This window comes from Mchenga conophoros, linkage group LG16 (genome assembly GCF_057382185.1).
Source record: "Mchenga conophoros isolate Kocher_MC1m ecotype Shallow Benthic linkage group LG16, M_conophoros_male_GT1.1, whole genome shotgun sequence".
Taxonomy (NCBI): Eukaryota; Metazoa; Chordata; class Actinopteri; order Cichliformes; family Cichlidae; genus Mchenga; species Mchenga conophoros.
This window is the reverse complement of record NC_140541.1, coordinates 39,616,567-39,633,021: the sequence shown is the minus strand read 5'-3', so window position 1 is coordinate 39,633,021 and position 16,455 is coordinate 39,616,567. Positions and strand designations below refer to the sequence as shown.

The following is a 16,455-nucleotide window of genomic DNA, read 5'->3' as shown; positions in this document are numbered from 1 at the left end:
CCTCATAAGAGGAACAGGATGGCGGTTTGGCCCCCACCTGGGCGGGGCCTTTGTTGTGGAGTGTGCAGGTTCTCTCCAGGTGCTTCTCCCACAGTTGTGTAACAGGTGTCGTTAGTGCACTGAAAAAAATGTTTTGTTCAGTTTACTCAATTTTTTTATGACAAGTGGTTGCACGAAATAAATTTGTTTGAATCCAGAAATATTTTTTAAGTACACTGAATTTAATTTAAGCGAGTAAAACCAACATATATTTTTAAGCTACTTTAACTTAACTGTTGTGGATACGTCTTAGTCAAATATTATTAGTAAGTCCAACTAAGGTCGTGTTAAATGTACCAGAATAATTTGTTTCCTTTACACTTATGTCCCAAACTTATATTCAAATCAATCAAATTGTTAATTTCTCTCTATTTCAATTAAGTTAAGTTTACTTAAAAAAATATTGCTTACCCTGATTTGTAGTTTTTAAAAACGTCAATAATGAAAACTACAACATTCTTTCACATCATTTATTAATGCAAAATTTGTTGCAAACAGAATAAGAATCCACATCTCTAAGGGAAATTGCTGCAATTTGTATAATACAAATTACAAAACTTTTGCCTATGAACTAGTAGCTTTAAAAAGCTGTATTCAAACAAAACAGAAACAACAGACAAGAGAAATGTTAACCAATGTTTCTCTTCCTCTAAAAAAGAAAAAACCAAACTCCTTACATAAAAGAATAAAACACTACCAGCAGTATAATGTATCACAATTAGAAACTGATGCATCCACAAACTAACCAGTTTCAGACTTGCTGTTCTGCGATCCATATTTAGAAATTGCATTTTAATAAGGTAATTAGACTTAAAATTAAACTTGTGTTTTCCTTACTGCTTATTGACCACTGTCTTTCCATTCTAGTCCTTCCTTGAAGATTCTGAATGTTTTACATATTTTCTGACCTAACATACTCGCTTCAAAACAATTAATAGTCTTTAAAGTGTTACCAGTGTGCTGCAGTGTGGTAATCATGAATGGTTTTTTTTGTTTTTTTTATCCGGTTGAGTTAACACTGATTATACGCAGGGCAGCAGCTATAACTGAATAATTACAAAGTTGCTCTTCAAGCTACTCAAATGTACCACACGTGAAACATTCATTATTGAAAGTTAAAATGTTCAATCGAAACATAACACAGAACAAATGATGGTTGTACAAGAGTTTCACTCCTATTCACAAGAGCACCAGTCATTGGTAATTTACATAACAGCATTCTCTTGATGTGTTATTTTAGAAATCTTCCTATCCAGTAGCAATTTTGTTCTTCAGCCCAAAGACTTTGGGGGAGAGCTTTTCACCATCGAATCCCATCAACACTTGCTAAATGAATTCATAATAGTCCTTCAATTCCTTGGGGAAGGCTAGGTTTAGTGCATAGATTACTCCAAGCATCAATGCACAAGCTTGGGCCAGAGATCCAATGTTGTCCATGACTATCTCCCCTTCAACAAATATTCCAATGTCATCATAATGTCCATTTTGTCCATCCTCCCTGTTGATGACATAAATGCCCATGGTGTGCTTCTTCAGGTCTCTCTGGATATCATCTCCTTCAATGTCCTAAACATTTAATAAAAAGGTAAAAGAAAAAACAATTAACTCTACAATTAAATTCCAATCTAGTCGTTTGTGTGTGTGTGTGTGTGTGTGTGTGTGTGTGTGTGTGTGTGTGTGTGTGTGTGTGTGTGTGTGTGTGTAATACACACACACACAGATATCTATCTAAAAAGTGTGTGTATAGATGACTTGCTTACAATGACTTAAATGACTTACAAAGAACTCCCGAATAAGGCTTCCGTCCTCTTCACCAAGGTAGAGGCAAAGTGCCCTGAGAACTGCTTCCCTTTTCACTTTAACATCACTTTCAGCCTGTTTAAAGAGAGTTGCTGATTAAACCAATTTGGAAAAAAGAACAATGTCTGACATTCGCAATAAGTAAATTTTATCATATGTCAGTTCAAACATAGTAAATAAAATTTATATATGAAATTTCAAAATTTAGATTGCTTGGCTGGTCACCTAAAACGGCTTATTGGACTCACCAGTGACCTGCCACTTAAGACAAAAGAAATCCAAATAGAATTTGCAATATTCAGATTTACCTCTTGCATGATCTGCAAGTGGTGGGCAAGTTTCTGCCCAGAAACACCGCCCTTCTTCTGGAAAACTGTCATCAACTGAGGTGTAATTCTGTCTAACTGTGCCGCGAAGGTCATCTCCAGTTGAAGTGTTGTAATACACTGGAATTCAGCATTTACCTGTATATCTCTCTCTCTCTCACACACACACACACACACACACACACACACACACACACACACACACACACACACAAGACTGGTGCTTAATCATTGGTATGATTATTTTGTTATTTCTTCATTAAATGCTACAATGCAATTGCCATCACTTCATAAAGCATGATTATCATATGGGTTAGTATACAGTGCATGAAGGATGTTACTACTGTTAATCAAAGAAGAAATGAATGGCATCAGTCCATTTAACGGGTTTTAAAAAGCAGATATTTGTCTGTTTCAGGTGGTTGGCAACACATTTTCCTGTGCTCTTTGTCCACTGGTGGGAGTGTCTCACCTGTGAGGTCAGCGGGGCAGAACTCTGCCATCAGCAACAGAGAGCAGAGAAAATTTAGATGTGCAACTAAAAACATGCTTGCCATGTAAGCCCCAAACATCTCTGAAATTGCTCTGCAAACTTCAGAGTACTTATACTTCAGGAGTCCTGTGGGTACCGTAAAGACTCATGTATGCAAACAAACCACATTTTTTTTTGCAATCTGATCCTTTTTCTCTTGGCTGTTTCCTTCAGGGATCACCACAGTGAATGATCCACCTCCATCTAACCCTATGCTCTGCATCCTCTTAACTCACAAGAACTAAATTCCTGTTTTTCATTTCACTTTCGCAAGTTTTTTTTTTCTTTTGTCCTGGATAAAAGAAATTTAATCATATATATTAATTGATATTAATTAATATCAATATTAATAATCACAAGAACCCTTAAGATGAGATAGATAAACTTGTCCCTGCAATACTGTGACAAATACTGTTGTGATAAATATGTAAGGAATTTGCATGTACTTACCAAAATAACACCATCTTCTTGAATAAACAGTAACACATAAGGGGAAGAAAATCTGCCAGAAAAGGAAGACAAATAAAAAAAAAAAAAAAACTTTAGAAAGACAAACAATTACCGTTTCCAAGCCATTAGTGCATTACTTCATGATACTCCCTTGTAACAAAACAAATCTTACTTGTGCCTCTGTGCAAACTACAGATGGCACGATACCACTTTTTTATGTCCGATACCGATATCATAAATTTGATTATCTGCCGATGCCGATATGAATCCGATATAGTGTATTTTATAATAAATAAAACTGTTTTTATAAATATTTTGCTGCATTTTGTATAAGTTCATACTCAGTTTTAAAAACAAAACATTAAAGCTATTCTGTTATACCTGTATGCAAAAAATACACTGCACCCAAAATATTTTATACTTCAGCAATACTGATCAACCTAAAAAACTTACACCATCCTCCTTATTCAGGTATTCTAAACAGTACATAGAAATATTAAACTAACTAATAGGGCTGCCAACTCCCAGCAAAAATATTAGGAAACCACCCCGCACCCTTCGCCTGATAATGCTTAATTGACGTAATCTACTTTAATGCACAGAAATCAATTATTTTGCTATAATAATTTGATTCAACATTTTTCTTCAATACAGTTGCAGACAGCGCAGACAGCGTACCTTCCCAAAGGAAAAAGTGCTATATGTACTACTATTACTAGGGCATATATTAGACTTAATATTTACTACATACAATAATGGATCTCTATACATTTAACCAGATCACCACTTTGGTAGTAAGATTTAGAATAATTATTTATTAAAAGCTAGACATTTTAAATGAGAATAAGAAAGAAAATTATGTCTTTGTGTCTCCCTTTCCCTGTTAATGCCCTACCTGGCCCCCTGGCAAAACTTTGCTAGATCCGCCCCTGCACAGTTACCAGATGTCAGCTGCTTAGAAAAGGATCCTGGTGTTATTTGTCTCTCATAAACAGTTCATAACTTCCCTTCAACTCATTCATGTGACCTAAAATGTAAACCTGTTTCTCCATCACCTGTTCAGCTCTAATGATTCAGTAAAAACTTCTCCTGGTTTCACCTTCATGTTTCCTTCTCACCACATATCCAAACTATCATGACCAGCAGCTATTACAGCTGTGGCTCCAGAAAACATAAGCGGATACTAGAAATATTAAAAAAATTCTAGCAACAGCTTATCAAGCTTAAACGTGCTGCTGTTGTTTATCTGCCGTTTTCCTCTTTCTAGCGCAAACTGGGTGACTAACAAATGAGAGAGACTAGCGACAGAAAAGCCGATCAGCTGATAATCGATCAGTTTCATGATTGAAGTAGCAACAGGAGAGGGAGGGGGGAGAATGAGGGAAGAAGTTTTAGCTGTTCAGCATGAAGACACCGAATAACTCCAGCTTTGTGTCTTTTTTCATTCTAGCTGAAGTATAAAACAAATCGCTTCCTTTCCCCCTCAATACAAAACTCCGACAGCCAGTCCAGCTGTGGCTCCATACATCGGTTGTTAAGCTCAACATGGAAATACTATGCAAACATAAAGAGATGAACTTACACACTTGTTTTACTTCTGTGTTAGTTTTCTCTGAGATTAAATGCAGCGGTTTGGAAGCACGTAGCGAGGCTTTAAATGCTAAACCAGACCGCTGACAGGTCTCGCACTCAACAGCTCTATCAAGTGAAGCAACTTCTTTTCTGAGTTAATTTCAGTTCTGACAAACATCACTCTCAGTGCCTTTTGATCTCACATTTTTGGCAACCACTGAGTTATTCTCCTCCACAGTTTACAACCATTATTTTTTTCTGCACAAAAGACGTTGTGCAACGCCAATCCTACTTATTTCCTACTGCACCCCTGACTGTGCAGGTGCGTTCAGAAGCCCCCTCCCCCGCCCGACTATTCCTTAATGCCAATGTTGTGGCGGGAGGGACGATTTCTCAACTTAAAACTGCAGGCGACTGTACAGTGAACTTTACAGCTAACTACAGAGAAATTGCCTCGTTCCATAATTTGTTAGTACAAAGTGTGCCACCAGAACTAAGCTAAAAACATATGACATTTTAACGCATCAATACAATTACTCTTTTAATAGAGCAGTAGCTAATAGAGCACATAGCTAGCTTAAGTCAAATTCATGACAAAGTTCAGAGGTGTACAACTACTTAGACTTCTTTCTCCATGTGCACACGTCTTAAAGAGTCAACATGCTTTGACTGAGGTAAAAAAATAAAACAAAAACGACCGTAAAAGGTTTACTTACCGAAGCTAGACCACCTTTATATGAAGTTGTGCGATTAACTTGAGCCTGCTTGCAGCACACAAAGAGTCCGCTTCTTCAGTCCGCGTGCAAAAATGGTGGCCTGTCCTAACGCATGCGCAAAATGGCCCAGCAGGAGGCTATGAAAAACATACTTAAGCATTTTGAGCTACATTTAATTAACTAAAATTAATTGGATTAAAACGCAGGGAATGTATTCTGGAGTTACTCGAATTATATATGTAGACAGGAATTACTCATTTGAATTGAAAAGATATACCAAAATATAATATGCTATATTTAAAAGGAGACAATATCACTTTTTTCAGTGTGGGGTGATTCTAAATTAGCCATAGGTGTGAATATGAGTGCAAATGGTTGTCTCTCTCTCTCCCTCTCTCTGTGTGACCCTGTGACAGACCGTACCTGCCTCTTGCCCTATGGAAGCTGGGCTAGCCTCCAGTTCCCGCCCCCGAGACCCTGACGAGGACAAGCAGAAGAGGATTGGTGGATTTTCAGAAGGCTTGAGAAACATTCCCGTTTCAAAAATCAGAATTTTCTGACAACTTCATGATTAGAATAAATAATTAACCCGATAAATCAGAGTATGCTCAGGGTCATTGATGATCTGATCTCTAGAAGTATTCGGTTACGCTCCTGGAGTAACGGTATTAACACCACTGTGTAGAATTACTCAATTAGGACAGTTTTTTACTTTCTAACCATAAATTCAGTATGACACACCCCTGTATCAGCTGTTTTCTGTTTAAAATGGAATAAAGATTACATTATATTTAAGTAGGCAGACCTACCCAGCACATGTTGTTAGTAACATCTGGATGGATGGGTGGACATTTTATTAGAACATATTAAATTTCACAGTAAATTAGTTTTGAGTCCCCAGAAAGGCGTCAATACTCGGTATGCTAAATATGCTGGCAGAATGAGGGTTAACATATATCAACATATAAATTTTAATTCAAATTTAATTTAGTTGGCAAATATCTGAAAACAGAAGAAACATGTGTGCCTGTGATCAGTATATCCACTGATCTACGTTCCACTCGTCATTCGTCTCCAGTTCATCCTCTGACTGAAGGAGGTCGAGCTACATCGCCCACGCTACGCATCAAAACACCTCTAATCTGAGCGTGCTCGGAGATTGAACATGATGTTCCCGTCGTCACCTCGATTACTACTGAGTGATGATCTCAGACTGCTTCAAAACATAAACAATCAGAAGAGGTTGGACGACTGATGACCAATCAGAGGACATGATGATTTTCATAAACAGATCAAACTCTCTTACATCACAGACTGTACAACAACAGCATCAATAATAATAATGATAATAATAATGATGACCACACAGTTAAATGTTCTGGTTTCTTCTTCTGCAGCAGAACATGATTCACTGTTAGGTTTGTGGGATAAACAGGATACAGTGAAGAAATTCACTTCCGAGCCTTTTTCACACCTTGGCTCATGTGATGAGACACATGGTCAGCAGTGGGTCAAAAAGGTACAACTCCCACTATGGGTTAAATACCTGCGACGCTCCACCATCTGGTTTTAGAACTGAAGAAGCTTCAGTCTGTGAAACATCTTCAGGAATCAGAAATACATCCAGTCGTTTCCTTAGATCACCTTGACCTGGAGGACTGAGAACCTACAGACACAATTCCTCCTCTTTGATCAAACCCCACAGGCAGTCGGGCTGCTGCCATCACCACTGCTTTCATTTTGGGGTTTACCAGCAGGGGGCAGTGTTTCACACAGCACGCTGCTGCTCTAAAAAGCATTTGAATCACAGTGCAGCTGTTCCTTTATTGCCATTGGCTCAGCACAGGACTTGCAGCACACACACTTCCTGGTTCAACCTTCCAGTCTCAGGACCAGGACCACACTAACACCAGGTATCAAACCCCCAACTCTTCACACGTGAACCCCTGAGCCAATAAAAGACAAAGCAGTAATCTCAAAAAGTGGATTCTGTTCATCTGGACCTTTCATCATCAGCCAGGTAACATCTTCAGTCTCAGCTGACTGCAGGTTTCCCACCTTATAAACATGACATTTGTATGATGACTGACACTAGCACCACTGAACAATGGGCTGGGAGGTTAGTTCCTTGAGCTTTTCCGTGTTGTGCCATCCGTTTAGTCGGAGGTTGTTTGGTTTCTGTGATTTTGTTAATAAGGTTGGAAACCTGTAGTCATCTGATGTAAAGTTTCTCCCACTGAAAACATCCAGATGAACACGTCTGCCCAGATGTTTGCAGCTGTTTGTCCTGGACACAGTACTGCACTTTACGGTTGCTCTCTTCTTTTGTGCAATAAAAATAAAGGTCACATCCATATCTATCGATCGCTGTAGACCGCTCCACCATTCTCGTCCTTCCACACACCAACTGAAATCAGATGATTGTAGCAGGAAGAAAAAAAAACAAACCTGTTTGTTTCCTTTCTATCTGCAAAGAACCGAAGAGCCTTTGTGGCACACAAACAACAGAACAAACAACAAATTACTGAATTTAGAGTAATTCAGTAATTTTGAGTACAGTAAAGCATTACTTTGTTGATGCAGACTTTAAAGTTAACTGAAGTTTGTAGACCGACTTCACTCTCAGGTGTGTTTGATCCGTCAGGCGTGCAGCTACAGTAACGGCACCTGTGAACTGATGACATCTCTCACAGCAGTGATGTCAGAGTGTGATAGTGCCATCAGCTCCATCAGTCCCTGCTGCTCTGTCTGCAGGTGTTTGATCCTCATATACCTGCTGTCAGCACATCTGTCCATGCTTCTGACTCCGCCTCCTTCCTAACCATGCTTAGAGCTGATTGAGAAAGTCTGGATTACCCGATTGAGTTCAGAACAATGATCACGTGACCTGAGCCTGATGTCAGGATATTTGAAACCAATCAGGAAACCCGATCCTCGATTTGCACAGGGACCTGAACGCAACATGTTCTCATCTGAACAGATTCAGCAGTCAGAAAACAGACGCTCTGAATGCAGCACAGGTTTAGTGATGTGTTCGCTGACATCATCGGCTTCATCTGAGGTTAAAACAGTCCTGCTGACCTTTGACCTCCAGCTGCTCAGCTTAAGGTGACACCCAAAGAGTTCAGCTGCTAAATAACCAACCAATCAAAGCCTGTCCTGATGATCAAATGACTTCCTGTTTCTCTAAGAGACTCCTAAGTCTGACCCCGCCTATTCAGATGGCATCACACAGAAGCATGGTCTCCACAGCATGCACGTCTTATGAAGAACTCAGGATCAGTAAACAATGCTGAGGTCAGAGGTCAGCTTACATGTCTCTCTCTCACACACTCACACAGGAAATTAGTGTTTGAAAATAAAAAATACGGCTCTGTTTGTGTTCCTGTAAAACCGATTGATGTTTTTATTCTCCGATAATCAATACATCTGATCACATGATTGTTTCCTGATGTCCTCACCTGACTGACTCAGTGAGACCACATGTAGCAGCTTTACTAGAACTGAGTTTGACCCCGAGACGAACCAGAAGGTCAGACCGACCTCTTGGCGGCGAGGACTGAGAGACTAGGTCATCGGAGGTGAAAAGGTTCATGGCGGACGCGATTGTCAGCTCCAGGAGGTGAAAAAATGAATAAAGTTTGTCTCTGTTCCTGATCAGACTTCCTGCTGATGACCCAATCAGCTGTGCTTACCTGCACGAGCCTGTACACCTGTAGCACAGTCACAGGCTTTGTTCTTTTATTCTGACATCTGTACTCTCCATCCTACATTAAGTCTTTTATTTTGGCGTCCCTGCCCTGCTCTGATTGATCATAAGCTTGACTCTTTGGGCGGGTAGTCCACGTTGGTCACCATGGTGACGACCGTGACAATCTCCTCGTGGGCCGTGACGCTCGACTGCTGCATCTGCACGACGCGCTCCTCCACGCAGCCCGCTGACAGCCGCGCCTCCGCCTCATGATCCCAGCACTCCTCCATCGTCTCACAGAGGAGAGCCAGACCCTGCCGGGGGGGCAGAAAGGAGACCTGGATCAGAGGTCAAACATAGCACTTGTTTCTTTATAAACTACACCAGCGGTGAGGTCATCCTGATGCTTCAAACAAATGCATCGGCTGTGGGTAATGTGCTGGTGCATTGTGCGTAGTGACTCACGGCGTGCTTCTGCCAGCACTCTCTGATTGTGGGCCTGAGCTTCTTGTAGACGACCACCTCCTGCATGTCCTCCAGAGACGGATGCTGACCCGCCTCCTCCTCAAAGGCCAGCAGGTACTCATCTACTGGACCTGAACCACAGAAAACCAGGTGTGCGGATCAGTCAATGACAGTCTTCACTTTGCCACACACACACACAGCAGGTGAAGACGTAAACACAGGACGGCGGCGTTGGCCTCCACCGACCACAACGACATGTTCATGTCAGTTTCTTCACATGTCACATAACCATTCTTTGTAAGCAGGTCAAACTTTAACAACCAACCAGGCGTGACCCTGGCCAGGCCTAGGCCGGGGCTGTTGTTAAATTTTGACGTGCTGACCTGGTGAGTCAGGTGACCTTCTGGCGTTTCATACCGTCAGCAGCTTTGCAGCGTGATGCGAGCTCCCACAGCACCAGCCCCACAGCGTACATGTCGATCCTCAGGAAGGAGTCTCTCTGGAAGTTGATGGCGCCCTCCAGGACCTCTGGGGCCATGTACCTCCTGGTCCCCACCTGACACAGACAGGAACCAGATCAGCTGTTTACTGAGGTGATATGACACAACTACAAAGAGCAGAGGAGCTGGTGGAGGGGACATGGATAACATCACTGATATCAATAAAGTTTGAACTTGTTACGCAGCACTTATCTGAAGCCCCGCCCCCTCTGACCTCATGGCAGGTCCTCACACATATTTTAAACCTCTGTAATAACACAACAGCATCTAAATGATGTCATTACTGTGGAGACCGAGCTGTGACCGGTAAATAAACACAGCTCATTTAGAGCCAACCTCAAAGCTGCTACTAATATGTAAACGCAGTGAGTTTATCACACCATCCGCTCTGCAGCTTCACCTCCTCAAACCCTCTGATTGGCCGCTCTGCTCTCATTTCTCTCTTTGGTTCCCCACACTCTGGACACTGCTCCGTTCAGCTACGCCTCCCCTGCTGTGCACAGCTGCAATCAGGCCAGCTCAACATCCCAGCACTAATTATTCTTCTTTTATCAAACATCCTTGAATATTTACCCATCAGCCACCAGATGGAGCTATTTGCTTCTTCCTAACCCAGACTGTCCTCACCTGGACCTCAGTGTACCTGGAACTCCATCATGCATTTGCTAAACACTCTTAGATATTTCTGTTTCCACTGACTGTTACACTGTCACTGCTGTAATGACAAAGCGTGACAGAGGCGTAGCTCAGGTGGACACACCTGTCCATGAGCGTCACCTGGAGACTTTCCCGCCTCAAACCTGAGAGCGAGGCCAAAGTCGGCGATGCAGGCAGTCAGGTCGGACTTAAGCAGGACGTTCTTACTCTTGAAGTCCCTGAAAAACACACAGAGCTGTCAGGCAGGTGTGTGTGTGTGTGTGTGTGTGTGTGCCTGTACGCTCGTACCTGTGTGCGATGGCGGGTTTGTATGCAGGTATGTCTTCGTGCAGGTAGGCCAGGCCTCGGGACATAGACTGAGCGATCCGACACAGTTCAGACCAGGAGAGAACGTTGGCTTTAAGATGGTCAGTCAAGGAACCCTGAAAACACGTCATGGAGAACACAGAGTGAAGACTGAGGGTCAGAGGTCAAATTTGTTAGAGTGACTCAGTCTTCTGTCCACACATTCACAAACTGAACCTGCTCCAACTCGTCTACGCTCCACGTTCTTCCAGGTTCTAATGGAGTTTTAGGAGTGTTCTGCAGTTCCACCTCCAGCCTGCGGGGGTCACTGTTACCTTGTGATGGTAGGCGGTGACAAGCCACAGCTCCGTTTCCAGCTCGCTGCCTCTCTTCTCAGCGCCGAGGAACTGCAGCAGGTTCTCGTGTCTCATCCCGCTCAGGCTAAAGATCTCAAACTCGTTCTGCCAAGACTGACGCTCCTGAGCACAGGTCAGAGGTCAGAGTAGTCAGGGGCGTGGCCCAACTGTGACCTCACACAGAGGTAATTTCTCAACATGTGCTCTTGTGAGACATCAATTCAAAGGGTTAGGTTGCATTTCATCTGAAAATATGTGTTATTGTAGAATCTACTTTACAATATGAAGCTCCTCGAAGCGACTGGTGTTGTGATTTGGTGCTGTGGAAATAAAACTGAACTGAAACTCAAAAGTGGCCGTGGTGGAGGAGAGCGGCTAAAACTGTGAGAGAAGTTTGAAATGTGCCCGTTTCTGTGACACAAAGTAACTCTTAAGACGTTTCAGGCGAGAATGTAGATACGGATATTTCCAAACATCACCTCCCTCTGGGCGAACGGCCAGTTTGCCTCGCCAGGTGTCACCTGACCAAAAGGTCGAGGCTTATTCTCCCTGACTCCTGCCACATCATTTTTAAATCTCCCCAGGCTTTGGCCACTCAGTGGAGGTTAAACATCATGTTTGGCTTATTTCAGTGTTTTAGAGAAAATCTGTTTGATCAAAACTGGATCGTTGTATTTAACTTTCACGTCTCACTGGAGCGCTGTCACTGTGTTTGGAAACGAATATTCCGCTCATCATTATTCCCTCACGCAGATGTGCTCATGTATATGGAGCAGAAACATCTGGCGCAGCTGCTCATGAAGACTTCACACAAAGGATCAGATAATGTTTTTAACATTTATTCTGTTTCTACGACAATAAACAAAATCATTCTCACATCTGACCCGTTTGTTGTTCTTGTTAAATGAGCAGTGCGAGCTGTGCGTACATGTTTGTGCTTCAGTCATGTGACTGCTGGTGCTCAGCTGTATGAAGGTCATCAGTGTCTGGATGTTAGAAGAGCCGTGAAGACCAACGCTCTGATGCTCCTCTCACAGCCAAGCGTTTTGCCAAAGTGCTTGTAAGCACTTGTGTAGTAAATGGGCTACTTGTATTAACAATATCACACTAAGATTAACGGCACACACACTGACCTGGGCAGGGAAGATCTTGACGGCGACGTGTTCACTGAGCAGCTGAGCCTTCCACACGCAGCCAAAGCGCCCCCTGGCTTTCAGCTCCAGCAACTGCAGAGGCTTCTGTCCCAGGACGGGGGAGGGGGGCAGGGGGCCGGTCTCCTGGGGGAGACAGGTGGAGATCAGAGACAGAGGATACAGGAAAATAAAGAACATCTTGTCAGGGCTGTCGGGCCACACCCACATGGACATGTGTACATTAAAAACACAGAGTGACAGAACCATGAGAGTGGGCTGGCCTAAAGATGGGCGGTGTGGCGTGCTGACACAGTCATGCAGGGCAAGGAAGGAGCGGGACGTGCAGACATCATGTGACACAAAACATAAAGGTGCTCAGAGACCCAAAGTGGGAGAACACAAGGCGGGTGGTGACAGAGCACGCTCAGTGGGTCTCCTTACCTCGACCATGATGTGAAAGGCGTGCTGAGAGGCAAAGAAACAGCTCAGAGTCACACAGACAGGAAGAGGTGGAGCTAACTCACAGCCTCCCTCTGAAACATCTGCATTGCCTCACTACTCCAGCTATGTGTCACCGCCTCCTCGTGTCTTAGCCCCTCCCACCCCAGAGGTGAAGACACAGGTAACAAAAAGAGCATCCATGTCACATGACACAGTCACGTGACAGAGTTGATGATGCTGTTAAAAACTACAACAAACACCAGCTCTGTGTGCTGTTACCATGGAAACAGTGTTTTTCCTGATCACCCTGCGAGTGCTTCAGGTCTTTTATTTTGAACGTCAACCTGACGGTGTTCCTGACTTCCTGATTGGACTAAGCAGCAGGAACGTGTCAGGACAAACACCTGATCAGTACACCTGGCTTCAGTGTTTACCTGGAACGAGTTTGTTCACTTGCTGCTGGGACTTCCTGTAGAACAGACAGCTGATTAAAGCTGTTATGAAGCATTTATTGTAAAAGTTTGTTCCTCATTTTTTAAACTCAGAGCAGGAAGTCACCTGACTGTCACATGACCCACTCCTCACAGAAGGTCTCACCTGTGTGGGCACCAGCACAGGTGGGTAGGCCAGTTTGTGGTGTCGGTACATCCAAAAGGACAGCAGGACGATGATGGCAACGGCCATGATGGGGAGCAGCGAATACATCAGCGCGGTGACCACCGGGGGTCGCAGTGTGAGTGGGATATTTGTCGCTATGGAAACACACACGGAAAAGAGGTTACAACATGAAGTACAGGAGGCTTTTCACTATAAGGTTCCATTTTAACATCAAAGATTTTCAGAATAAGGTGCGAGATGAGCAGGTACGTACGGGGCAGCGGCGGCGTGTGGTTGCTGTTGGGCAGGTAGAAGAACTTCTGGTTGCACAGACTTCCCTCACAGCAGCAGAAAAAGACGTCAGGGGACTCCTTCCTCTCGACACACTCCCACCTATCAGGAAACAGCACAGATGAGCTGATGCACAGGTGAGGTCACCACACTCAAGTAACCCCCCCCCCCCTCCCAATTGATGTCTCCTCCTCACACGCACTAATGTCTTTCAGCTTTATCACTGAACTCTCAAGTGACCTCACACATGAGCTCACACAGGTGAGCTTTTACAGCACCTCTCAGTTCACATATGAAAACTGATCAATTGCTCTGATTGATACATGGGGTGACTGGTGACAGGTAATGGTAAATGGACTGGTTCTTATATAGCGCTTTTCTACTCTGAGCACTCAAAGCGCTTTATACAACTCGCTCATTCACACAAACACTTTTCTAAGTTCTTAGTGCTATCTAACTAATTCGGAGTGTGTGAGTGTGAGCTAGCTCTTCTTCTCCTGAAATCACTCTGGTCCTCCGAGTGAACCTACAGCAACACGTGGGCAAACCAATTCAACTACAGGTAGACATACACCTGAACACACCTGCCCTGAGGGGACTTATAAAATCACCACTCTGTACTCGAACAAAGTCAGGTTCAGGTCTGGGAGCATCATCAATCAATAAACCGATCAGGTCTAAACTCTGCTATCCTCCTGCTGAACCACAGAAGCGCTCCTTTACTTCCTGTTGTTACCTGAGCATGACCTCTCTGGCCCCACCTACCTGTCATAGCAGCTAGGGTCGTCAAGCCAGCAGCCCTGTTTGACCACGGTCACCTGACCGGAGGTGTTCCTCCAGGTGGCGAAGCAGTGCTGCCGCTTATCCTTCTGCCCGGAGCAGATCTCCACGCCGCTGATGTTCCCTCGGCCCTCCACTGAGGAGGAGGAGGAGCTGTAGCTGTACAGCACACAGGTCTGAGTCTGAGTGTGGCCCAGGATTGCACCTGAGGAGGAAGCATACAGCATCGTGAGAGTGACTGAAACAGGTACAGATCAGCTGTTTCCTGTCAGCTCAAGAGCTAATCAATAACTGACCAATATCTGATCAGCAGGTTTTCTGCAGGAGGTTTGAGGTGACCTGTGGTTGAAGATCACCTATATATGATATACACCATTGAAATAAAGCTGCTGGATAGCTGCCCTGGGGCGTTTCAGTGAGCAGACAGCATCACTGACACACAGCTGACTGCTCTAGCCTATCTTAGCTCTGAGCCTGGATTAGGATCAAAGCAGCTCAGAGTTATTTACTGGGGCTTGTTTCCTGTGACATCAGAATTACACTCTGGTTTCTAATTGATTGTGTCTGTGGTGATGATGTTAGAGCCAGGTGTGCTCACCTGAGGAGCAGGTGATTAGGAGGACGCTGAAGGCCAGCCTGGTGGCGGATCCCATGGTGCTGCTCAGATAAATCCTAGTTTCAATCCTAATCCGGGATTACGCTCCCTCTGACTGACAACAGGACTCCGGGCACCGGAACCATGTCCCAGTCCAAGCAGCGGTTGCGGTCCGTTCACCGGGACGCCCCGTGAGAGCACTCGGGAAGAGGGTCCCAGGAGCTGGGCAGGCCCTGAGACATGGTGCGCTGTCAGGAGATCCGGACCTGAGGACCAGTACAGGCTGCTCGCCGGGTTGGAGCGGTGCTGTAAAGGTTTATGCTGCAGAAATCGGTTTATCGACGAACTGACAGGTTATCAATCAGAGGACTGATCTGGAGTAACTCCATCAGCGAACCTCCGGCCATGAAGCACAGTTCACCTTGGACCCCTGCACCATTCTCCGCGAAGCCTCAGCCGTGCTGTGACCCTGGATCAAACTCACCTCCCCGCAGAGAGCCGGGCGGAGGTGTAGCCTCAGCCCGCCTCTGATTATCACTGCTCGGTCACACGGATGCTAGCTGGCCCGGCTACCCTTTAGCTTAGCTCCGAGGAGGAAAACCTCAAACCGCATCCGCGTCCCGTCTGTTCGCTCAGCGGGAGGAAGCGCCGTGTGAACGATCCCGGACTGGCTCACAGCGTACAGCCGACCTGTCCGCCTCTCCCTCACCTAGTCTCCGTATTACTTCCACTCCACACTCTGAGGCCGACAGCGGGAGGAAGATGGCGGCTACGCTGCGATCAGCTTGTTTTTTTCACAGTTTTCCAAAGTCACCTGTCACAGCGTACACGATCATCTGACGGGCACCTGCAAAAACCAATAGGATGCCTAGAACAATCCGGAGCCCCATTTATTCACCAATGATTAGCCGTGTTTGTGTGTAGAGCCCATGGAATGAGGGAAAAGCCCCGCCCACTGAAAAGAGGTTGGTGGGCTGTCAGAAAAATGGAGAAAAATAAAAGCGGAAAGAAACCTCCATAAACCAATCAAAATTCAGTAAAACTATTTTTTATTAATTTTTTTTGTACTATAATCCAAATAAAACCTAAAAAATCTAAAAATGCTTTATAAACTTTCTGGCCTTTGAGATTTATACTTTAAACTTGTTTCGTCACTTGGTGGTGGAAACAGCAGTTAGCGACTGAACTAACATCATGTAGGTCCTCAGTAATCCAGGTCATGGTAGTCT

General features: G+C 44.2%; 2 protein-coding genes across 3 annotated transcripts; both read right to left on the bottom strand.

Moving 5' to 3' along the window:
* Positions 1-495: 495 nt before the first annotated feature.
* Positions 496-5,516, bottom strand: LOC146557344 (uncharacterized). Its single transcript, XM_085249955.1, has 5 exons — positions 5,436-5,516; positions 3,148-3,199; positions 2,148-2,303; positions 1,819-1,914; positions 496-1,605 (listed from the first exon to the last, which is right to left on the bottom strand). Exons 3-5 carry the CDS (start codon positions 2,259-2,261, stop codon positions 1,366-1,368), a joined length of 450 nt encoding a protein of 149 aa, XP_085106081.1. The 5' UTR covers positions 2,262-2,303; positions 3,148-3,199; positions 5,436-5,516; the 3' UTR covers positions 496-1,365.
* Positions 5,517-8,811: 3,295 nt separating this feature from the next.
* Positions 8,812-16,061, bottom strand: LOC146557343 (activin receptor type-2A-like). 2 transcript variants are annotated; one of them, XM_085248754.1, is made up of 12 exons: positions 15,230-16,061; positions 14,617-14,836; positions 13,835-13,953; positions 13,561-13,715; positions 12,964-12,987; positions 12,523-12,666; positions 11,369-11,512; positions 11,037-11,170; positions 10,852-10,966; positions 10,009-10,147; positions 9,592-9,722; positions 8,812-9,440 (listed from the first exon to the last, which is right to left on the bottom strand). In XM_085248754.1, exons 1-12 carry the CDS (start codon positions 15,282-15,284, stop codon positions 9,249-9,251), a joined length of 1,572 nt encoding a protein of 523 aa, XP_085104880.1. In that variant the 5' UTR covers positions 15,285-16,061; the 3' UTR covers positions 8,812-9,248. The 2 variants fall into 2 exon arrangements, with proteins under 2 accessions (XP_085104880.1, XP_085104881.1); XM_085248755.1 differs by lacking the exon at positions 12,964-12,987 and having other exon boundaries at positions 15,230-16,060.
* Positions 16,062-16,455: the final 394 nt, after the last annotated feature.

Coding starts and splice junctions, on each gene's coding strand:
- LOC146557344 (XM_085249955.1), bottom strand. CDS start 2,261: ATGACCTTCGCGGCACAGTTAGACAGAATTACACCTCAGTTGATGACA. Junction 1,915..2,147: donor ACTTGCAGATCATGCAAGAG/GTAAATCTGAAT, acceptor CTCTTTAAACAG/GCTGAAAGTGATGTTAAAGT. Junction 1,606..1,818: donor GCCTTATTCGGGAGTTCTTT/GTAAGTCATTTA, acceptor TTAAATGTTTAG/GACATTGAAGGAGATGATAT.
- LOC146557343 (XM_085248754.1), bottom strand. CDS start 15,284: ATGGGATCCGCCACCAGGCTGGCCTTCAGCGTCCTCCTAATCACCTGC. Junction 14,837..15,229: donor CCTAATCACCTGCTCCTCAG/GTGAGCACACCT, acceptor CTTCCTCCTCAG/GTGCAATCCTGGGCCACACT. Junction 9,441..9,591: donor AGTGCTGGCAGAAGCACGCC/GTGAGTCACTAC, acceptor CCCCCCCGGCAG/GGTCTGGCTCTCCTCTGTGA.